The sequence below is a fragment of the Harpia harpyja genome, chromosome 2 (assembly GCF_026419915.1).
Source record: "Harpia harpyja isolate bHarHar1 chromosome 2, bHarHar1 primary haplotype, whole genome shotgun sequence".
Lineage (NCBI taxonomy): Eukaryota > Metazoa > Chordata > Aves > Accipitriformes > Accipitridae > Harpia > Harpia harpyja.
Window position 1 is genome coordinate 3,062,345 of NC_068941.1, and position 23,681 is coordinate 3,086,025.

At 44.0% G+C, this 23,681-nt stretch overlaps 2 protein-coding genes across 4 annotated transcripts in view; one reads left to right on the forward strand and one right to left on the reverse strand.

The window, feature by feature from the left end:
* The window catches only part of CNOT6L (CCR4-NOT transcription complex subunit 6 like), a 38,021-nt gene extending 35,007 nt beyond the window's left edge, over positions 1–3,014 (reverse strand). Inside the window, exons 1-2 of one of the 3 annotated variants that reach the window (XM_052812834.1) lie at positions 2,904–2,958; positions 162–1,150 (exon numbers count right to left, since the gene is read on the reverse strand). The gene's annotated coding sequence lies outside the window, so the exon portion shown is untranslated. Of the gene's footprint in view, positions 1–161; positions 1,151–2,903 lie in introns of all 3 variants that reach the window. The other 2 variants (XM_052812826.1, XM_052812820.1) reach the window with 2 other exon arrangements.
* On the forward strand, positions 2,981–22,086 carry MRPL1 (mitochondrial ribosomal protein L1). Its single transcript, XM_052812847.1, has 11 exons — positions 2,981–3,304; positions 3,663–3,771; positions 4,271–4,390; positions 5,960–6,071; positions 7,200–7,443; positions 8,548–8,631; positions 10,216–10,287; positions 10,515–10,626; positions 12,076–12,176; positions 19,623–19,704; positions 21,660–22,086. Exons 1-11 carry the CDS (start codon positions 2,981–2,983, stop codon positions 21,812–21,814), a joined length of 1,515 nt encoding a protein of 504 aa, XP_052668807.1. The 3' UTR covers positions 21,815–22,086.
* Positions 22,087–23,681: the final 1,595 nt, after the last annotated feature.

A 23,681-nucleotide genomic window follows, 5' to 3' on the forward strand; every position in this document is an offset into this window, starting at 1 on the left:
CAAAAGCCTGCCTCGTTTTTCACTAAAACAAGATTGTTAATGAAAAACAACCACAGTCCACGTGGAAAAAAAAAAATAATCCCAGCTTATCACATGAAATGGAAGTTTTATAAACACCTGTGGATGGAAAGAAAACCAGTAGCAGCCATAACATCACTTACTTCCACGAGAGAATTCCCACTGCAAACGTGACCAAGCTTCTACGGACTGTGGATGGGAAGAGGAGAGCCACACACAGAAAATACACCCTTGACCAGTCGTCCCTTCCAAGCCAGGCAAATAAATGTCTGATTGCACTACATCCCTGGGAGCACGGTGCTTTACTGGCAGCAGCACTGCTAGCAGGACAGGGAAAAACACCCTTTAAAAACGAAAACAAGCTATATCAGTAAAAGTGCACTTTTGCAGATAACTGCTTCTACAGCTGGGGCTTCTGCTGGCACAGCTATGTCAGTCACGGGTCACACTTCGTCACAGTGCTCGCAGACAGAGCTGTGCCAGCAGAAGTTTACCATATAGACCTGGTGGGAAACTCAACAGCGACTAAAATCAATCTGCAAAGTTTTGTGGTTTCCGTGCTGCTGCCAAACTAATTTTTTTCTAACAGTCTGATGATCGGTAGTCTTACTCCTGTGCTGCTGACACGTTAGGATCTCGGCTTCCAAGGACAGAAGAAACCTAAACTTAGCTCAGGAATGTGGCAATACCTATCAGCCATTTACATTGTACTTTATCCTTCAATTAAATACACAAACTAAATTAGAAAGAGCAGTTGTAGGAAGAAAAGATAGAACGGAATAAATGAAATTCTGCTGTGCTTTAGCACTCAGAGTAGACTGCCCTCACTTTTAACAGTAAGAAAAGAACAAAACTGAAAGTGTTTAACGGGATTTGTTTAGCAGACAGCAAAGCACTGCAAAATTCCCACCGTTCAGTTAAACTGAACGGTCAAACTGTAACGGGGCTTTTGTCATCTTCAGTCATCTTTGAAGACAGCGGGCAAGGAGATTTAACACCCGAGTTGACGCTCAAACATAAGTTCTATTCGGATGAAGCGACACGGTACTGCGGGTCGTGTGTACGGTGATGTGTATCGTTATTCCAGAGCACGGAGCAGCAAGACGTCAGAAGCGTGCGCTGCCGATCTGTTCTGGAGCAAAAATCACAAAATCAAGCTGTAAATAAACTCCCACCACCCTCCATGAGGGAAAAGAACGCTACAGGCAAGTGCTTCGGTGCCTCCGAACCTGCTTGCGTTCAATACTGAATAAAGCCGTCCGAAGCGCAGGGCTGTGGAAAGAAGGGCTACGTACAGGAAGTCAGGTCAGGCTGCGGTGCTTGCACGCAGTGCAAAGTAAACCTCAAATGTAAAGCCTGCCTTTATGTTTTGTGAGGTATCGCCAGCACGTGGCCGCACCTAAAGCGGGCTGCGTTTTGGAAGAGCGACGTCCGGCAGTACAAATTTCACTGTCGCTTCCTATTTTGATAGGGAGAACGCAGAAATAAAATCACTGGCAGTGCTGTGTTTGTAAAGGCCATGCTCCACCTTCGTCAGAGCTTTCTGGCCCTCCAAATTGGGATACAGCTTCTAAGAATTCCTTGGGTTGTATCACACGGAAGACTCTGTTGTTCGAAACGACGTTTTTTGTTTTTTTTTTTTAGGGGAAAAAAAAAAAAGGCACCAGGGCAAAAACGTCTCAAAGGAACAGCAGAGGGTAAAAATAGACACAGTATCATCACTTTCATTATCAGCCATGTCTACACACACAAGAAGTATAACCGTGAGCAACTTCAGGATGAGGCGTTTTCCCCTCCAGGTTGGTTTTAGGTTGCAGGGGAGCGCATTTGTGCTTGGCTGAGCAGCACAGCGACACAGAGGGGGGTTGGCACAGGTATGAATTTAATTGTAGCAACCCCCCCCCCCCGCTTAACAAGGCCAGCTAAAATTCTTATCAGCAGGCCACCTCATGGTAAGCTGTAAGTCCCCAAAGCAAATACTTAGCCTATTCAAAGTTTCAAAAATGGCCTGATAAAGTCTACTCCTCTAAAGATTTCAGAAGGTCAGATAAAACTTGGTGTGGCCGCAAAACGGCAGAAAGTAACCGAGCCCTCCGCCATATTTACCAAGAGTACTTAAGTTTGAAAAGCAAGCCCCAAACTGTTACAAAAACTTGGTGTTTAGGTGCATTACTTCATCTGCGAGCACCACCGCCTGAACGCGAAGCCCAGCTTTTATTGCAGGTGACGTCCCTGCCATCTTCCTCGTACGGGACCGCTGCGGACCACCGGGAAAAAGCAGCGAGACCCGCATCTCCCCAAAAACACCCTCGCCAACCCCGCTGCCGGCTCACCCACGGTGCCGGGCAAAGGTCCCATCGCGGGATGCTGGCCGGCCCGGAGGGGATCGGGGCCGAGCGCTTGCGTTCGCCCCACAACCAGGGTTCAACTCACAGTTGGGGTTCGCCTCACGACCGGGGTTCGCCCCACTGCTGCCGCCTTCAGCCGGGGCTACGGGGTGAGCCTGGCATCCCCGAAAGCACCTTTTTGGGGGCTACTGCCAACGCCGCCGCGGCCCAGCCTCCGGCGGACCCCCGCTCCCTCCTCACCCCCGGTCCCTCGGGGGGGGCCCTATTCCCCTCCGGGCCGCCCCTCACCGGGGATATGCCCTCCAACCCCCCCCCCAAACCCCGTATCCGCGGATCCGTGTGCCCGTGAGTGCGCGGAGCGACGGCTGCGAGGCGGCCCAGGCCGCGGCGGCCGCCCGGGGGTGCTGGCCCCGGTGCTGGCGGGGCGGCGGCGGCGGCGGCGGCGGGGCCCGACATGGCGGCGCGGGCCCGCTTCCCCCCTCCGCCCCCCCCCCGCCTTCCCCGCCCCGGCAGGCCCCGTCGGGCCGCGGCGCTCACCTGCATCCGGCGCGGCGGGGCGGCGGGGCCGGCGGCGGCAGGGCGGCGGGGGAGCGGCGGCGGCGGGCAGCAACGACATGCAGGCGGCGGCCCGCCGGGAAGCGGCGCCGGGGCCGGGGACGGAGCCGCGGGGGCCGGGGACGGCCGGGGCGGCGGCGGCGGCGGCGGGGAGGAGCGGGCCGGGGACTCGGGCGGCGCGGAGGGCGGAGGAGACGGAGGCGGGGGCGGGAGGCGGGCGGTGCCGGGGCCGTCGCGGCGGAGGAGGGGGGGGGGGACGGGAACCGCGGGCATACACCGGGCCCTGTCACCCCCCCGCAGCCCGTGTCAACACCCGCCCGGGGCGGGGAACGACGCGTCGCCGGCCCCGGGAGGACACCACCGGCCCGGGGGGACAGCGGCAGGTCCCCGAAACGCTTGAGGGGGGGAAGACACCCCATTTTTACCTCATGATTTTGTTGGCGGCAACCGGGAGCCCTCTCCGGAGGGGGAGCCGAGGAGGGTGTTGTCATCCGGAGGGCCAGCGGGGGGACGGGGGCTCGGGTTTGGGGGAGACTTGTGAGGGGTTGCTTGCCCCCCAAGTTATGGAGGCGAGGGGGTGAGTAGGGGGCTGCTCACCCCCGGGGTTGGGAGAGCGGGAGAGGGAAATGGCCGCAGGCGAAGCCGGGGGGCCGGGGGGTCAGACCTCCGTCTTCAGCCTGGGATTTACTTGAGGGTGCAGACATCTCCTCTTCATCGTCGGTCACGATTGTTTCTCCGCAGGCAGCAGCTCCTTTTCTGGGAAATCTTTTTCAGCGCCCAAATTTCAGTTGTACAGAGCCTCGTGAGACGGGGGGATGCTCTTCTGGGCAGCTGAAGCAAGGAAGCGCAGGTAAATGTCACTCCAGCGTTACAGCTCATCTTCTCTCAGACACACCGAAATTCTTCTGGTAGCCGTTTCCACGTTCAGTGAGGAGGAACGTGGGCCTACCGTGAGGGAAAGATGGATTGAAAAATAAAATAAAAGCAGCAGCCAGGGGCGGGGAGGGATGTAGGGCTTTGTGTGCTGACCTGTGGGACAGCCCAGGTGGAAAAATGGTGCTGGAAAAAAAAAAAGGATCGGAGAGGTGCAGGGAGGTGTCTGAGGGAGCAGCAGGCGGCTGGGGAGGGCATGAGGTGGGACAAGAGATCGGGCCCAAGAGCTTTTTATTGGAACTTGCAGCTGCCTGGACTTGTGCTGGACCAAAAAAGCTCATATATGGTCAGAGAGCGGGAAATGCAGAAGGAGCCTCTGCGACAGAGCAAGGGGTTTTGATGAGAATTGGGCTTCAGAGCGAGTGAGTAATCGGGAATGGGTGCACGTTAACCGTGAGCCCGTATTTCCCTCCCAGGGCCAAAATCCGTGATCCACAGCAGCGACCTTGTGTCTAACAAGTCGGAGGCTCGCAAGGGGATTGAGGAGTCATGCAGGAAGACCGTGAAGGATGCCGGTCGTCGTTACCTGATCAGAGGTGCGTATTAAACAGAGTCACGTGGTGAGTCTTGTGTTACGTCTGCCACCACTGTAGGAGACATATACACCTAATGCCCATCCAAAAAGAACCCCTTCCCCAAACCCGCTCTGCCTCTGTGTTTTAAATTCATGCTTTTTCACTCCTCACTGAGACTTTTTAAGCGAGGAGGTTTCTTTTTTTTTTCCTCCTGTCCACTCTCACACCTCCCCATCTCGATCTTTTTGCAGGACACTGAGCATATAGTTACATTGGACAAACACGTATCGTTTTTTTTGTAACGACTGGTTTTACATATGCACATACATCTGATTGAAAAATAACAATTTTAGTGCGGGGAATGCCAGGTGAGATGTAAACATCCAAACAGCTGCCGGGCCTTCGCAGCGCCCGTGGCCCCTACAGAGACAAACGCTGCCGTTTCTGCGGGAAGTTTGCATCATCTTGCACCACAAGAAGACACGTAGTGTCATTGCTACTCAGGTATTTTACAAATATTTCCGAAGAAACCAGCAGGCAAGATGAGCCTGAGTTCAAGAGTTCGGAGCAGGAAGGAGTTGATTGAATTTAGAGAATATTCTTGGACACAAATTTATCAGGGAGAGGAGTGGAACTGCAGGTCGGGATGTTTTTAGTCAAAAAGCACGTCGGTGGGGAATATAGAGGCCCCTTTTAACGAGCGCACATATAGCAAGAGACAGGATTATAGTTTACGGCAGATATCTTAACGGTTTAGGAGCCGGTTAAACAAAGTCCTCGCAGACGGATGCCGCTCCACGAGTAGGTCTGTAGACCAGGCGGATCTTTTTCCCAACTCATCTACAAGGGACCGAGAGTGAGGGCAGCCCGAAAAATCACAGCCAAGAGCGTTAAGAGTGAAACGGCCAACGTTAACCCAGGCAAATGTTTCTTTCGGGCGGACGCACGCCGGTTTCTGAGGGAAGCGGCCCGCAGCAGGCGCCGCCATGTTGGGTGTCTGTGGCGCAGGCCCTGCCCACCCACCGCCGCCTCGGCGAGGGGGTGGGGGCAGTTTTGTTCGCGGGGCTCTCGGGACAACCTGGGTTTTGTACCGAGGCTGCCTTTCGGGCCGGTTAAGAACCGAGCCGGAGGCTTTTAATCAGGCCCCGGTAATGCTCCCTTCACCGGGCACCGGACACAAGCCGGGAGGGGGGAGCGGCGCACCGTAGGAACGGCGAGCGGCGGGGCGGGGGGGGGGGGGGGACGGCGGTAGCGGGACACAGTGCGGCGCTTCCGGCCGCAGCCGGAAGTGCTTGCCGCCGCGGGGGATGCTTTTCGCGCTGCACCGCGCTGGCGCTGCAAGATGGCGGCGCCCGCTGGTCGCTGCTTGTGGAGAGGTGAAGGGGTTTCGCCGTCTTTCTCACCGCCGGGAAAGCGCGGGCGTTGGCTATCGCCTTTTGTCTATCTCCAGCCGGTGTTTTTTTCTCCTTTGGTCGCGGGGCGGGGGGTGACCCTGAGGGGCGGTGGGGCCTGCCCTGGCGGGCGGCCCCCGGGGAAGTGAGGGAGGTGGGGGCGGCTGTCTGAGGCGATGTTTGCTTTTTTTTTTTGCAGCACTGGCCCCGCGTCGCGGGTGGGTTTTCCCCGGACTCGACCAGCGCCTCGCCGCCGCCCCCGCCTTGGTGAGCGTCGCGCCGCCCGGCCGGCCCTATGCTGTGGCAGCGAAGTGAGTGCGTCTCCTTCCATCCGAAGCAGCTCTCTTGGCCGTCGGGTGTCCTGGGGGGGGGGTGTTTTCGGCGTCTGCGGTGTTGCTCTAACAGCCGACCAGGCGTTGGTGGCATCCCACAACCTGCTAGCTCTTAGAGAAACAGCTTGGGGAGAGAAGATCTAAGCTGGACTTGCAGGGAGTGTTTTATGTTATTCTTGTAATAATGAATGTAACAGTTATGGGGAAAGATTTATTTCATTAGTTTGGTGTGTGCTTTTGGAAGGTGTGGCTGGATTATAGATTAAGGAGTACTGTCAGCATCAAAGCTGATAAGCTTATGGAATCAGTTTCAAACAGTTTCTCATCTTGCTTCATGCTGCTTTTTATTGTTGAATTTGTTCTCTCTTTAAATCTAATATTACAGTGTAACTGGGAGAACTAAAAATGAACTCTGTGTACTGAGGGAAGCGTGCCGTACACCAAGTGTTCTGAAGTGTTGCAGACTCTTCGACCGTAGTTAATAGAGGAATGGAGTAGCTAGCTGTTACTTTAATATTTTTTCCTTGATTAGTGAGCCTTTGAAAATAGGTAGGAGAATAGGGTTTGGGACTAGTGTTTAACTGCATCCAAAATGATACAGGAAAGGGAGGAGAAACCTTTTTTGAAAGGTGGGACTGCTACGATCCACTATAAGAAGAAGAAGAACTCTGCAGATGTGGCTCCTTCTCATGACCAGGAAGGTGCGTGGGATTTGCCGGGTTTAGAAGCAGCTTGGGCACAGTGCCCGCTACCAGCCTGTGTGAAGGCAAGACCTGTAAAAGTTGGTGTGTTATTTTAAACTGGTTTTGTGTTGATACAGTAGGAGGTTGTTAACTTGGTTCCACGCTACACAAATGTGGCTATGTTGTCTGAGAAGCTTAATTGCCCACAGAGCTTTTGGGTTCTGAATGTTTTGATTTCCATCTTGGCCACCTGAGACAAGTAACTGGAATGAATTTAGGGATGCTGTTCATCTTTGTGTGGAACCTTCCTTGTTAACTAATTGTTACTTAATAAGTGACACATGACAGTATCTACTTTTTTCTCTTAGAACATGTGCCAAACTCTTTGGTTGATGATCTAACAATATTTTTTTGTTTGTCTTAGAACTGCAAAAAAAGGTTCACGTAGGACCAAGCAGGAAGAAACAAAAAAGAAAAAAGTAACTAGGAGGTGGCCGCTTATGAGCAAGCCTGTGGATGATGTATACTTGACATGGTATTATGAGCGGCCATCCTATGATGTGGAAGAGGCTGTGGGTATGCTAAAGAAATTTCAGGAACTGGACTTCACTAACCCCAAACAGTATGTCTATATTAACGTATTCCTAGATATGGCACTACAGAAGAAGGTAGGTTGGAAGCGCATGCAAGTTTTGATACTTTTTTCTTTTTAACATGGGAAGGCTGTGTTGAAAGTGTAGAGCAGATACTGCTGTCGGCCTCGTCGGCTGCCTGTTGCAGTTTCTCTGATTGTCAGAATAATGTGTGCTTTTGCAGGTGGCTTTGTGCCTTTATATATGTATAATTAACAAACATCCCGCATACTCCTGAGGTGAAGATAGCACCATCGAGGATTTGAAAACAGGCTATTATGTGACTAAAATTCATGTCTGGACAGTACCGATCAAACTAAGTTTTACATCTGATTGGGCTTTCCACTTAAAGACGTGTTACCAAAATCATGTGTGTGCTTTGTTCTGGGATGATTGTTACAGGGAGAAGTATAAAGACAAGCTTTTCCCTGCCTCTGTTCTTCACCTTGTTTTGATTTTATATTTTTTTAATAATGTTCCTTGAAAGTATGCTATTGCTTGTTTGCCTATGACCTTTTTGATATAGAGATGTCTAGCCCGGTTTAGTCTTTCCCTAAAACTCTTCTTGCTTCCCCCATAAGTTGAAAACAGTTACGCCACTTGAGAATTGCTTTCTTCATGTGCGTAACTAAATATCCCTTTGGTACACCAGGGGTCCCTTAGAGCCAGAAAATGAGTTCACGCTTAAAGAAATGCAGAGCTCTTGCTCCTGCTGTCGGAGGCTGTGTGGTATTCTCAAGGCTTGGTAAGAGACACATTCCTTGCTGATGGTTTGCATTGGCCATAGCATCAGAAACATCATTTAGATAAGCTGCAACTACGGCACCTCGGTGTTTGTTATTGACTGTACCTGAGCCTGGTAGCAATCCTGCACTGGAGTTGCTGATCATGGCCCCTTTCTCTTGGGCAAACTGCAGCATAAGTAATTCATGTCTCTTAAGTTTATATTTGAGTATATACTGGACATTAAAAAGAGCGGTCACAACTTCTGCATCGTGTTTGTTTGTTATGACCTCTGTGCGAGGAAATTGTGGGTAAGATTGCTATTTAGGGGACCAACTCCACACGATTGTGTAACTTGCCTTACCTCATGAGGTTTTTTTTTTGTTGTTCTAATATTTTTCTTTCTTTACTTATTAGAAAAAAGTGGATCCATTTGCCAGCACTGTTCTTCTTCCGTATCGCTTTACAGATGAAATGAATAAGGTCTTGGTTTTCACAGAGGTGGGTAAGCCTGAATTATTTGCTTTTATACGTTTTGCATGTCTAGCGTGCTCTTACAACACAACTAGTTCCTATGCAAGTACTATACCTTTTATTGAGAAGACTCTGCGAGTGCTTTACAGAACTGTTAAGTCTGTCTAGGATTCGTCTTCAGCAGCATCTTAATCTAGTAACAAGCATCTTGCAGGATTTCCTTCACCTTGATAGGTTTACATAGATGTAGATTATTCTAGCAATGCAATTAGGCAGTAAACATTTGCATAAATGTGACTAAGGAAGAGGTGATTGAAGATCATATATAGCGTGAAACGTTTGTCACCTTTCTGTAATACAGGCAGATGGTTTAGTGTAGCAGCCGTGTCCAACCCCACTGTCTTCAGCCTCAGTAGGCAGTGCAGATTAGAACTGGGTGTTATTCACAGTGACTTGTGCTGTAACCGGATACCCTTGGGAGAGGAGGGGAAAGTAACTTCTCCTCAAAAACCTTAAACAACTTAACAGCCCTCTGTCCCAAACCCTTTATCTGCTCTCCTAGGAGTTCACTAATGTGAACTAATGTGTGTAGAGCAGTTGTAGCATCTGTATGAGATGAGTTTCAGCCTCTGCTGCCGTTCTTTGCCAGTTAATCATTCTAACAGAATAGACCTACCTGTATCTGTATGCGATTATCTTGGAGAACTGTCACAGACTTAGTTGACTACCCTTTGGGCTTAATTTTTGTAGAATTCTCTACCTGAGCTACAAGGCAGGAATCCTCCTACAAAAGGGAGGGCTGACCAAAGACCCGAGCATGCCAGGTTCTTTGGTGCTGTATCTCACAACCTTCTCTCTTCACTCAAATTCACGTGGGATAAGAGGTACCATGCCTTGTGAAGGTGTATACGTGGAAAAAGGTTGAGCGACTGAAACACTTGCTAGTGCTTTGGGATGGAAGCGTGGAGCTATTCAGTTTATTCTTGTGAGGAAAAGTTGATTCTGGTTTTGAGTCATGAATATCTGCTTGTATCGAAAGCTTGAGCCAAAATTTTTACAAAACTGATGCCTTTTACGTTTCCATATTTCAGACTATTAAAAGCAAAACCTTGCAGAGGACAGATGAGGTTTACTTCTAAATGCTCTTTGAAGCCAAAGTTTAATAGCGCTTTCAGAAGTTGAATAGCCTTATTTTACCGTGGTTTTTAGTAGCATGTTCTGTGCTTTTCTTTAAGCTTAGAGTACAATGTTGGCTCCATCCAGTGGATGATTCGTTATAGTTTCCAGGGCATGGAGGTGGAAAAAAAAAAAGGGCTTTTGATAGAGCTTCTCGGCAACGGGATGGGCTTTTCTCCTTCTCCAGTAGAAGTCAACTAAAGATTTGAGTGTTCCTTCTTATTGGGACCTGGAGTGGAGTGGAGTTGCTGCTCCTACATCACCAGCATTAGATATTTTGGGTCTTTGATTGCCTTAAACCATTCTTTCCTTTTTAACCTGTAAATAGCCTGGTTTTATACCCAGTTGTCCAAGATAAATCACCTATCCAGTGCTGTTGATATAGACTAATTGGTAGCACAGATGTTAGTGAACTTTTTTTTTTTCTCTCAACAGAATGAGCAAGAAGCTGAAATAGCTCGAGAGAATGGAGCTGCTGTTGTGGGAGGAGTTGAATTAATCAAATGGGTATTTTATTTTTTTTTTTTTTTTTTTAAGAATTATATAAGTATCCTAACTTTAAACAGTGACTGAGGGGAGTGAGAAACCTCATGTCCAGTAAACTCCAGCTTGAAGTTAGCAGCCATTGTGAAGCGTAAGAGATGGTTTTTTGTGCTCGGACATCCTTGTAGGTCAGCTTGTGTACTGAGGTGATTTATTGTATTCCTAAATATATTTAATTGTTTTTATTGCAGATTTTGGAAGATGAAATCCAAGTGGACTTCTATGTAGCTGTTCCTGCAATAATGCCTAAGCTAATACCGTTAAGGAGCAAACTAAAACGAAAATACCCAAGCACAAAAAAAAGTAAGAAGCAATTCTTTCTTACAAATCCCAGGTACTGAACAAGATTTAACTCCAGAGGTGACACTGAAACTTTTTTGGTGAAGATGTATGATTACATTGAGTATTAGACTGTATGTGACTGAACCACTTGTTTTGTCTTAGATAAGAGTAGTTTTAGGAATCTAGGACTGTGCTTTTCTCCTACAACAGGCAAATGTGGGATTAGAAGCAAGATTAAGTTTGCCTACTAGTTGCCCCTATGCTTGTTTGTCCTGATGAACGGTAATAGTATTGTGAAGTTACCCAGGAAAACAGAAACAACTTGAAAAAAACCATATTCACTGAGACAGTTGTTGAACTGTTGGCAATTGTTTGGATCCCAGCTTTGTGACTGCTACTGCTCCTTCTGCCTGTTCGTTACTACTCAACAACAGATTTACTTATGCTTCTCCTTAGTACAGCCTGCTCCCTTATCTGTGTGGTCTCTCCTTTTTTGTAATGCTGAAGACATTTCCTCTTCAGGTCAGGTTTTCACAGCAACTGACATCAGTCTTTTGTCCTCTCTTGCGAACTTACTTTATTTTAGCTCTGTGTTAGGAGTCTATTTCAAATACGACAAAAAAAAAAAAAAAATCTGTTTTTCAAACATAGAGCTTGTGCCAGCTGTGTGAAGCACTGAGTCTTGAACCATATCTCTTGCTTCCCTGCCCCAGCTGTCTTAATGTTTTACAAGCTGCAGGCAGTGTTTTTAGGCTCCTAAACATTTAAGACAAACCTATTAACCTGTCCAAAACATTGCAATGGAAAATACTCCAGATAGCTTTCATTTGTTCCAAAAAGTATGTTGTGCCATTATGAGCTTACTTGGTTTGTAGCTTATCCAGGGCCAATTTCTCTTGGAGCCATCAAAAGATCTGTGGGAGAAGTAATGCTTGTATTTGAAGCAATTGAGTGATGGTGTAAATCTGTCAAATGAGCTCTTGCAGCTGAGATAAGAAACAGCTTGACTTGTGGGAATGGCTGGATTGGGCCAGGGTGTTCCAGGTAGTGTGTTAACTTTGCTATTACATAGTTGGAGAGTTCATTTGCAAGGAAGACTTGAGGCTTGTTCTAAACCGAACTCAGTAGCTTTTGGTCTTTCAGGCTGCTTTAATTGTGTTAGGTAATAAAGCTGTGCTTTATATATGCATGAGCAGGTTCTTTATTTGACGTGAAGCCTTTGTTACGTTTCCTACTGTATTGGCTATTCATGTCTGCTGATTAATAAGGAAGGAGGGAAGATAGAAATGACTTATATAGTATGTGAGAGGAGGGCGCCACTGTCTTGTCCATGAAACTGCATTTTTGATTGGAGTCTAACTGCCTTAATTGAAATATTGAATTCTCTCTTTACTAATATCACACTTAGCCACGCTAATAAGCATTACTCAGACAACTTTTCTGCTTTTTTTTTTTTTTTAAAAAACCTAGATTCCATGGGCCATGATATTCCTAAAATGCTGCAACTCTTCAGAGAAGGTCTTGAGTACATGGTAGAAGGCGAGCGTCTAATCAAGACAAGAATAGCAAGAGTAAGTTGTATATAGAGTTCTTAAGTTTTTTTCTACTGGGCAGAACTGAAGTTAGTGTTAAAAGAGGGAGGGGGAATGTTTTTAATCTGTTTGTTCCCAAGATTTTTAACCATGTTCTTTGACCTGTGAAGTAAATGGAACTCTTACTCTTTGTTGTGTGACATCTTCAGCTGATGTGAGCGCTGTATGTTGTTAATGTGTGGTCATAGAAGATGGTTCTGCTAAAACTGAGAGCAAGGCATACCTGATGCTAAGACGTTAAGAATGCCAAGAATGGGATCTGTATTCGCCACTATATTGGCAAGGAATCATAATAATGAACAAAACAGGATGAGAAAAGTTACTCTTCCTAGTGATCTCCTTGTGAGTTGACATCTTAACGTAGGCTTCCCTTTCCTCCTGCCTTCCCCAGCACTCTTCTGTGAGTAAAATAAAACTTATTTGTTTTTTTAAGTAAAAAAACCATGGGTCGTGAGTACATGGTCAATATGCACAGGTGGATCAAAAAATGTGACCCTTAACCTAATAATTAAAGACTCATTTAACTTTGATAACTTTAGTCCTGGGCTGGAGCAAAAAGCAAGAACTGTGCATTACACTTGATATATAAAATTAATTTGTGCTTTGCTGTCACATAAGAAATTGCATTATATAAGAGTATCTTTTCTCTCTTTATTTCTTTTTTTTAGGCCTTAATATGTTTTCCTTAATGTTTTTTTTTATTATTTATTTTCCCTGCTCGTTTTGTTTTGTCTATTTGTAAACCTGCCTGATTTTTAGTTTTTCTTTAACTGATACTGGTACAGAAAGGAAGTGTGTGAGATAGCTAACCCCTGCAGCTCTGGTGGTTAGAAATAAGCAAGTTTGTTTAATTCTGGCTAGCTGCTCTGAGTTGTGCATGTGAATTTCAATGGCTTGCTCATCTATATGATACTCAAAACTGAGGTTCTTGGGACTCTTCTGCTAAAGTGTGTGTTATCTTGCACTTTGATACAGGCAGGAAGTATCTTTGGCTGTTCGTAAGTTTAATGGACTGTGTGAAATGCCTCGAATCCATAGATCAGTCTTGGTTTCAAGTGTTGTGACTGTATTCTTTAATTTTTGCTTTGGACTGCTTAAACCTTAATCATTTTATACTGTAGATCAGCCTAAAAAATACCTGCAAATTAAACTTCCTGTAAAGTTTCTTCTTGTGTAGTCAAGAAGAAAAATCAGGTGTTTGATAAAGGTGAATGAAGAACTCTTGATGTCCTGACAGTATTCAGTGCAATTGTAGTTGGTTCTGCTTAGTGTATTAGTCCTGCAGCTGTGGCTACAGTTTCTGAAGTTAAAACCACGTCCTGTTACTGATGTAAGGTGTTGGTGTTACAGGTTACCTTTGGTTCTGTGTCTAGGCAGCTCAGCCCTGCAGTTTCACGGCACTTCCGAAGATTTGGTGCAGCCAGAGATGTCACTCTGTAGAAGTAAACAGTAGGTTCTCACGAGTAAACTCTTAATCTTGGATCAGAAGCAGTACGATGAGTGTGTCCTTACAGAGTTCATACGTGCTAAATTAATGTCAGCTACGTGGCAGAGGTGACTCTAACCCTGCACACACAGTGTGTCATGCTCTGTCACACTGTTGCGTATTGAGTTGTGTGCGGAGGGGTGACTCAGTGGTTATGCCTTGTGTAAAATGTCTCCACCCTCTCTAGCTACTATCTTTTACCTGACCTAGTTTTCCTACTGTTTGCGCAGCGGTGCTGGAAGGAAATCGAGTGTAGGCAAGGCTCTGGGAGGCTGCGAGAGCCTTGAGTGATTATGCATATCTGCTCACCACTAAATCAAGAGCTTTTTAAATTTAAATCTTGTCAGTGAGAAAATAATAATTTATGAATTACACAGAAGCATGAAGATCAATTGCTGTATTCCAAACAGTAGCGTAGATGTTTCTGGGAGTCTGCCAAGCTGGCGTTTCTCAAAGAGATGTTTTCCCTTTAGTGCTGCTGTCTCATGTTGCCTGTTAGTTCAGTTATGGCCAGTGGCTTGATGTAATGCTGCACTCCCACGTAAGTCAGCAGTCTCAGTGTCATATTCTTAGTAGTAACTGAGATGTCTCTGAAAAGCCCAGAAGTTGGCAGCAGTTAAGCTTGATTAGCAGATCTGAAGTTGTAAAACTGAGAATGTAAAATGGTCTTTCAAGACGTGGAGCTTAAAGCAGAAGGGAAACAAATGAGGGCACTTGGGATATCTTCTTCAGAATTGAGCTGTCTGCAGAGGGCAGCTTAAAGTCATTTTTTTGAGGGTTTTGACATAAGTCTTGAGTCCAAACAGGGTGCTGTTGATCATTACAAAATTCTCTTTTTCCCAAGTTGGAGTTGTCCTCAGAAAAATCAGAGTCCGCATGTGACACCAGGAAGGAATTTCTAGCGTATCTTCCTATCTGTGCAGAGAGCTGCCTGCAAAATGATTCTTCTATGGAAAAGAGTAAGATGGTTTCAGGAGGGGAGACTTTAAGGTTTGTTCGGAAGGATGTATTTTCTGGGAAGGGACATGTTTACAGGAGCACTGTTTTATTCAGAGGGTTAGAAGTATGGAGAGATGTGTACTGAACCAGACATATCTGAAACTGGGTACGTAGAATGTACAGATGTGTGGAAATGAGAGTTAAGGCAGGAAACAGAAATGCCCATTTGCACTAGAAGTAGCATCTAGGTTCCTTGTCTGTTAATGTGATTGAAGGCCTGAAGTGTAAGTGTCCTTTGAAAAAGAAAAAAAAGACAAGACTAATGGATTCCTAGCTTTGAACTCCCTAAAGGAGCAGGGGAGAAAATCCCACAGTTGAGGAATATGTGTTAACTCTTGCCACTGTGAATACTTGAGAGTTGAAATATGTTTATTGGGGGATGAAGGGAATAATGCAAAAAGCATAGGTTGTAACAGTTGTCTGTCGTTACCAGTCTGAGCTGTTCTCTTATTTGATACTATGTGGAAAGGCTTGCCTGTCTGCAGTTATGTCTAAATGATTCCAACTATTGACAAGTCCAGGATGAGAGAGATTTTCAGCCTTAAATTACGTACCTTGGAGTTGCATGTGTTGCGTAAGTCCTGATGGTATGTGCTGGACTGTACCTGCATAATGTCTTCCTAGTAGTCTGGTACTGGCAAAAGGCTTGAGTTTTGTTCCAAATGGGACCAAGGACGTGGAAGAAGTTGTAGCAAGTTAAACTAGGAATAGGAAATAACCCTTTACAACAGCCTCAGTAAGGGTATTTCTATGCCTGCATTCTTCTTTTTTTTTTTTTTTTTTTTTTTTTCCCCTGCGGACTGCATGGGGCTACTACCTCAGAAATGCATCATCTTTGAGTGCCAGGATGAGAAAATGCTGTCTGCATGGTCGATGTTGTTCTAGGCTCTTGCACAGAACTCTGTTTCTTCCCTTATTCTGACCTTCTCAGGAAGCTTCATAACTGAGCAGAAACCTGTGAAAGCGAGGCAACATAAAATACATCAGTGCTTTTCTCTTATTGATACTGTCAGTCCTCCAGATGTCTTTGCAAGTGGTACAGAAATGTTGTTCTGCCATGTTAGTCAACACTTACCTGTTGGTTCAGAGGCTTGCTTTTTGTTCTGAAAGCAGGGATGCGAGTTTCAGGCCTCACTGTGTAACAAAAGATGCTTGATGTCCCAGAATAATGGCCAAGTGGAGTTGCTGCATGATGCTGCTGTAAAGCAAAATAAAACTTGTTAGGAGTAGCTCTAAACCTGATTTTTAAAATAGGTGTAGTTAACGTTTTGTGTAGAGGCATTTGAAGGCAAGTTCTTAGAGTTTAGTAGAGTCAAGTGTTCTGCGTTGACATTAAGAGAAAATCTGGTTATATTATAATGATGCAGAGGTTGCATATTGTTATGGGATGCTGGTCAAATTACCGTTGGTAATTTCTTCGCCGTTTACTGTGCTCCAGAAATGGCTCACTGTTACAAAAAGGTAAAATAGGTGTAAAAGGTAAATGTCTTAATAGACAGCATGAGGAGACAAAAGGTCCCTGCTTGGAAAACAGAGGTATGAACTCATGTGTGTTTTCGTGAACTCACTTCTTGTTTTGCATTTAACTGAAATATAGAAACCTCTTTTTTTTTTTTTTTTTTTTGTGGATAGTTGGAATTCTAGATCTTACTGTTGAGAGAGCCAAACCTGAAATTCTGGGTCTCTATGGGTTTTCTGTTCTTAGTTTGTCTCTCAACAGCTGTAGGAGGGGACTTGGAGTAGATTTCTGCCTACTCCCCCCCCCCCCCCCCCAGCCGATACCACAACTATAAGCCCAATTAAGGTGCTCTGAGAACTGATGTAGCTTTCTGGTTGAATGGTGGTGTGGTTTAACCCCAGCTGGCAACTAAGCACCACGCAGCTGCTCGCTGGTGGGATGGGGATGAAAATCAGAAGAGTAAAAGTGAGAAAACTTGTGGGTTGAGATAAAGACAGTTTTCTTACTGGCTAGTTGCTAGCTTTATTTTCCTGCCCACTGATTCTTAAGGTATTGAGTTAAATAGCTGGCAAGAATCTTGTTTTGCAGAGTGTTAATCATTTTGTGTTAATCATTTCTCATCTTGTACCAAGTGTTCCTGCCCTGCAATGAATGCCATTCCCTACATGTGTCTTATATTTGAACTGCCTGTTAGTTAAGTCTGCAGTACAGTTTCAGTGCTCTGAATGATCTCTTGGTAGAATTCTCTAAATAGAGTTTAGAAAAGCAGTTCTGTGGTTAAAGCTAGTGTTTTAATTGCAGGGCATCTTTTTGTTGTTCAGTTGCATATTTAGCCAGCAAATAGCTGAGTGGCTCTTCTGTGCATTCAGTTGCAGTCTTCCAAAGATCCCCCCAGAAGATTAGAAGCATTGAGACTTCATCAATCAAGTTTTAAACATGATCTGTTTTGGTGAAACCTGTGCAATGCTGAATATTAATAGGCAATTTCCCACTAGGCAGCAGAGTTAGTGGGGGAGGCCCTTTTAAAGACAAATATAGCATGTTTCTTATTTAAAAAAAAAAAAAAAAAGGAACCAGTAACTTCCCTGAAGCTTTTTACAGCACCTTCTCTTGCTCTAGAGAGAAGTGTCCTAAACTTTAAACAGTAAGATAGGTAGTGATTCATTTCTGTGTTCTGATTGAAGTATATACTGTCATTTTCTAAGGTACCTTGTGGTTAGGTTGTATTTATACAAAGTGGACTAGAAATTGATTTATAGTTGCTCCCTCTGCAGGCATGATTATTCTTCAGGAAGGCTCAGGATTTAAAGATACTTAGTTGTCATTGCAGTCAGTCTGAACAGAGTAGCTTGCACAGTCTTGAAGATCTGGTCCAGAGTACTTTGGTCAGTTTGGCGAAGGTTGGAATTAAACTAAATATCTAACTGCTGATACACAGTGACTGCGTATACACAAGGGTTTACTGTGGAATACTTACTTGGAAGCTGGAATATTTATTTGGATGTGTAAGCTATTTTGAAATACTTGAAACCCTCTGACCATTACCTTTTTTCATTATGGAGCTGTTGGCATCTCAAGTAAATTATGGTACGTGATCTCTTGGGATGTGTTGTGTTGTCTGGTTTGAATGAAAGTCACTCTGTCCTATTTTCCTGTCTTAACAACTACAGAATATTTACTAACACCTTCAGATTTTGAGATGGGTCTTGTCTCAAAACGTCTTGTACTTCTAAATCTTTATAAGAAGTTGTAACTTGTTTGGAGCAACTTGCAAATTCTGTCTCTTCTGAAAGTTTCTAGACTTTGTTACATATGATGAATGCCAAATAGCTCCCTGAAATTGTACAACTGTACAGATCTTAGCTTAAGACCTGAACTTAGTGTAAGGTTTGGAAGCAAAACACTATTCGAACCTTCATTTGAAGTATAGTTTCTAATTAGTTGCTACCAATGAATTTTTTATTTAAATGGTTCTGAGTATTCCTCTATTTTGTATTCGGTAGAGCATGGTGTGTCTGTCAGTGAAGTGAAATGCTCAGCATTAACAAACATTTTTTTATGTCCGTTAATTTATGAATGATTAAGCACGTTGCAATCAGCATAACAATGATAAAGACAAATGTGTTTTGGCCTGTGTAACAGAGGAACTGCATTTAGATTGTAAGACTGCCAGAAGAGCATAAAGAGAGATTAATGGACCAGACCTGGGAGGAGAGTAGTCAAGTATAACTGTATCTCTATTGCAAAATAATGCATACATTTACAGATAAGTGAGATATTAATAAAATCTGCTCATGCTGCCTTGGGAGGTGGTGGAGAGGAAGAGGAGATCCCAACGGTGCCTGTACGCTCCCCTGAAACGCAGTTAATTGTGTGAGAATAAATGCTATTTTTTTTTTTTTTTAATTCTATACTTGAAAGCTCTAGAAAAAGAACTTGATTTTTCATTCAGATAAAGAAATGTGGATGATATGGGCGAGACCAGACAGCAAATTAATTAAAGCATAGCAGGGCATTATAGCAGCCAAACGTTTAAGTCTGAGAAATGCATGTTAAGCTGTCCAGGAGCTGAGAGTCAGGTCAGTCCTGGCTTTGACCTGAGGCTGTTCAGGTTGGGCTATCTCTTGATCATGAGTTGCATGTTCTTGAAGAGAGTCCAGATAAGATGAATAGCAGTCATGGTTTAAGGTGATTGGTCTAAGAGAGAAGATGGAGGTATTAATTTTTTGGGAAGTGTTGATTCCCTTCCAAGTATCTGTGATTGGTCCAGTGAGGATCACATCTGTGTTGGAAGTAAGGTGCACTTAAGTGCTCTATTAGATGAGGACATCGGGCAGGACGAGGAGCCATCAGTCCACAGTTTTTGTTGGAAGGTCAAAAACACCATGGACGGGAACCAGGGTCCGTAAAAACGGTAGATACAGAACTGGTATATGTTTACAGCTCAATGCTTCCATGTAACTTATGTAAAAAGTAGAAATTCCGTTTAATATGTTAAAATGGGAGAGAAAAGGGGACGAAGCTTTATAATTTTTAAATTATTTGTTTGGTTCTGTTAAATTTCTTAATACCTTCAACTTTAGATGCTTGTGTTTTTTGAGTTGATCTGTTTTGACAGCTACTTCTTGAGGCTTTTTTCTGCAAATACTTTATTTTAATGTGATTTTTTGCAAAAACACTTGTACATATATTGTTTTTAACACTTTACCTCTCTAAAGCTACATGTTGTTACGGAGCCATGGAAATTTAATGTCATGAGTAGAAATACAGAGAATGATGATGAGCGTATAACCATGTATAAAATAGTTTTTTCTCCCAGTCATTTGGATATGGCTGTTAATGGGATTTGTAACTCCTTAACAGGGAATGCAGAGAAACAAAATCTATCCAAATGTAGAATAAACATGTACGCGGTGCTTTCAGATTTATTAATCTAGACTTTAAGTATCCCCATGGCTAACTTTGCATTATCCTTTTTCAGCTGGATATGCCTACTGAGCAGATAGTTGCCAATCTAAAAACAGTTATCCATGATATCTGCACATTCAAGCCATTGACTTACGGTAAGCAGCTGTTCTTCTCTTGTGGTAGTTGACGTTACAGCAAACAAAATTAAGAAATGAGTCTTGTTTACCGGGTTGTCATTAAATGACCTTGCTGCTTTGTCTGCCTTGGGACAGGAGGAAGCTGTTAGGCAACTCAGTAAATCAAGACCTAAGAAATTACAGCCTCTAAGGGCATGAATAGCATCTGCTCTTATTGATGTGAACTCCAGTTGCACCTTGTAAGTGTCTGTGTGAGGAAAGGAGTGAGGTATTGTACAAAACTTAAGTTTGCAGGCTTGGTGCTTAAGTGGATTAAAGCCATACAAGGAAATCCTTATGGGACACAAAGGTCTTCAGTGTCTGTGTGCATTGGTTTTACTCCACTGACGTGACCCTTTTGTGGCTCAATGTATAGAATCTGAACCTGGAATCCACCTGCAGTTGCCTAAGTTAAAGCTTGTGCTTCAGTTAACATCTAGTCTGGTTAGCTACCCTGTTTGAAGGTATACCACCTTTTATTTTTTTTTTCCTCTATTACCAAGATATTTTTAAAATTTCAGCTGCTCCAAGGGAAAAGCTGTTAATTTTTTTTTTTTAATTCCTTAGCAAAAGGATCAGGTTACAAAGGAGTAAAGGTGTGAATTCTGCGTGTTGTTCCTGTGGGTTCTGCTCACTGTTCTGAGCAAAGAATGTGAACAACTGATATGTTATTTGTTTTTAGTCATAATGAAGTAAACTTTAAACAAATGTCATCTGCTTAGCTGCAGTGGAAATGGTGATTTATGAACATAATTTTATGGAAGAATAGCCTTGTTTGAGCTAAGAAAACGGTGTTTTAATATTTGCTTAATGTCTGCAAAAAGAATCAATCTTGCATCTCTTCCAGTGATGCTGTTAATAGTAGCTACTGTACAGAGGAGAGACCACGAAAAGCCAAGTACACATGCCTTTAGAAGCATTTCAGCCCACATAAAACGTATAAGGGGTTGGCTGACTTGAGATATAAGTAAATAGAAGCAGGAAGTGGTGGTATTTTTGTCCTTAATGAGTTCATATGTGAACTACACCAATCTAGTTAAGGAAGGGTAAGCTCTTCTGGTCTTAGTAGCATTTCTACTGATTTTGCAGTATCAAGCTTGGTTCTTGTAGTGGGTCTCTTACTGGCTTCATTAAAAGTATTTGCCGTTTATAGGAAGTAGACTGGGTAATTAACACATCTTTGCAACAGTGGAGTCTAGGTATGCTTGCTAACTATCAATCACTTAGACCAACTAGTTACAGATATCTGTTCATTAGTTCCTTTCAGACTTTCCATATGTAATAGCATGTCCTCATGCAGCTATTTAGTTATCACTAAAATGTCATTCCTCCGCGAGTCACTTGATCTAATGCGAGACTAAAAATACCACCAAGCAAATGTTCTCAGACTATAATGTAGATCTATTTAATCTTCCATAAAGCAATCTGACTGTTTTTGTAGTTCTTCTTGTCAAAGGGTTCCTTCAGCATTTTGTGGTAGGATCCTGAATTAGAAATGGTGTCTTTTGTGCTCTTAGTTATGTATGAATATTTGGGTGATCAAAACTCCACCACTGCCCCCCAATATCTTGCCAATCAGGACTGCTTCCCAAAGTGAGTTCACCTGTATTTCATTTTTTTTGGAGGAGTGCGTGTGTGAAGTTTTACTTGTATGTTCAAAGGCCCAGGGGCACCAGTGATGTCAACTGCTGGTGAGGTACTGAAGGAGTAAGGTAGCCATCAAGTTAGTATCTTTTATGGCACCAGAATGTGAATTGCATTTTGAACCCAATCTGCCAGGGTGGATGTTAAACACTCTGTACTGAAGTGTGTACATGTATAGTTCTGATCCTGGTCGTGTGCTTGATGCAGTATGGATTAGTACTATGACAAATCAGCCCCGAGACATGAAGTGTGGTAGAGTGATCGAATTGGTGGTATTGTTTGTTTTCTAGGTCCTTTTGTGCAGAAGTTGGTTATTAGATCTTCAACCAGTGAAGGTTTGCTATTGAACCTTGATGGACTCCTACCTCAGGTGGAAAAAGTAGAAGAAGAAAAAAATGCAGAAGATGAAGAAGAAAAACATGTCCAAGAACCTGTTAGTACCTGATGTCTGTCTTTGTAGATCTGGTGATCAACCTTGGAAAGCAAATAGTGTAATTCAAATCATACTTTATGAAAAGAAAAAATAAATTTAACTTGTGAATTTCACTGGTAAATTCTTTGTGACAAGAAACATTGTCACAAACAGGAGTCTGTTGTCAAACCTGAAGACATTTTAGATTCCTTTTGTTGGTAGCTGAAAGCTCCCTAGTTTGTGTGGTTGTTTTTTTTCTCTGCACATAACAGTTCTTACTCTAATAAAAGTATTTCTGTAACTTCTGAAGTATTGCCATCCAATTTCTGCAACTGCAGCCAAAAGGCGAGCGCATGGTATATCCGTAATGCTGGGCTCTTTACTCTGTTGAAATTGCAGAATGTTCAATGCTTTTGTTGTCTTGACTCGAGTCCTCCCCACAGAGCAACTAATGCAGTTACTTGTGGAAAGCTGCTGTATAACTCGCCAATGAAGGAAACTGGTTTTTATTTACCGTTCTATTTTTCTGTGACGTTAGATGTGGTGTCCCTTTTGAGTTGGGAGTAACATCTACTTGATGCTTGTGATATCTCACTTGGTTTTCATTTAATCTGCATACGTAGATACTGGAGGGGTATACAGAGGATTACTGCTCTGCTACTTTGAGCCTGTGAATGCAGGTTAGTCTTTTGTGACAAATTGTAATAGGTGAGGTTTTTCTGTGGAAAAATTGCATGTATTCTGTGGGAGGAGTGATCATGCACCTTATCTTTCAAATACTGCTATTTAATCTATGCGTAACTGATACGATGCCCCTTAGAGAATCCAGTCAGTGGTTTGTTTGCACTGTCCTGGAAGGAATTATCCTTAAAATGTTTTGGGGTGAAACCTGAGTGAAGCTACGAAGTTGTAAGTGTCAGCTTCTTGTCTTTTTTTTCTATCAGAGAGGTTCTTCTTGATGAGCTTTTGAATAACCACTCGGGATAAGTGGATGGGTTTGGGGGAGTGGGGGTGGCTTCACAACAAGCAGCAGACGATCTCTTTTTTCATACAGTTGACTCTGAGGAAGACTCCCATGCTACACTTCCTAATAAGATATTTTTTTTTTTTCCTAAAAATGCTGACTGATGCTTTATGTGGATTTCATCTGTTATTGTATGTAGATGAACAGCATGTATATAATGGGAGCGGTGAGTAGCTATGAGCTGTAGGGCTGTGGTCCTGTGCTAGGTTAGTCATCTTGGAGGTGCCTAGGCTCTGGAGACCTGGCTAGAAGACACTGATTTTCTAGTGGCTGGATAGAGGCCCCCAGTTCCTTCTGCCAGTGTATGGGGGCAAAAACAAAAGGCAGCGGGCGTCACCTTGGGTTATTTACCTGCTTAACTTTGTTCCTCTGACTCTTAGTAGCTATGCATACCACTGAGATTTGGCAGAAAATAAAGACTCTCCAATTGAAATGTAGGTCCGTCTTAGCAATAGCACAGTTTGACTGAAGTGGTAGATTCCCAATAAATGAGTTGAACTCTTGCTGGGGTTTGAGCTCTTAAACACATGAGAAGGCTCGACTTGGCAATGGTTCCAGTTTTTGCACAGTTAGCTTTTTGTTCTTTGGGGCTGGTTGGTGTGGGTCAAACAGATCAAAACAAAAACACTAACCCTTTTTTGCAATAGCCAGTCTTGAGTGTGCTTGTAATGTAATCTTACCGTTCTGCCTGATTTAATTCAGTCTTATTTTGCTTACCCAGCATAGTTCTTAAATATAAACTGGAGCCCAGCATAAATATCCATGCATCTTTTAACTGGCTCTTCAAAAATAGGTGGGTTTTGCTTTGCTGCAGAATTTCTTTGCCGGTTTTTTCCACGTTGTTTCCAGCAGGTGGCATTCTTGTTCCCTTCTGTA

What these genes read in the sequence shown, in the direction of transcription:
- MRPL1 (XM_052812847.1), top strand. Translation starts at nt 2,981, where the DNA reads ATGCAGGCGGCGGCCCGCCGGGAAGCGGCGCCGGGGCCGGGGACGGAG. An exon ending in CCCTATGCTGTGGCAGCGAA is followed by an intron (nt 6,072 to 7,199) that starts GTGAGTGCGTCT and finishes TGTTTGTCTTAG; the next exon opens with AACTGCAAAAAAAGGTTCAC. An exon ending in GAGTTGAATTAATCAAATGG is followed by an intron (nt 10,288 to 10,514) that starts GTATTTTATTTT and finishes TTTTTATTGCAG; the next exon opens with ATTTTGGAAGATGAAATCCA.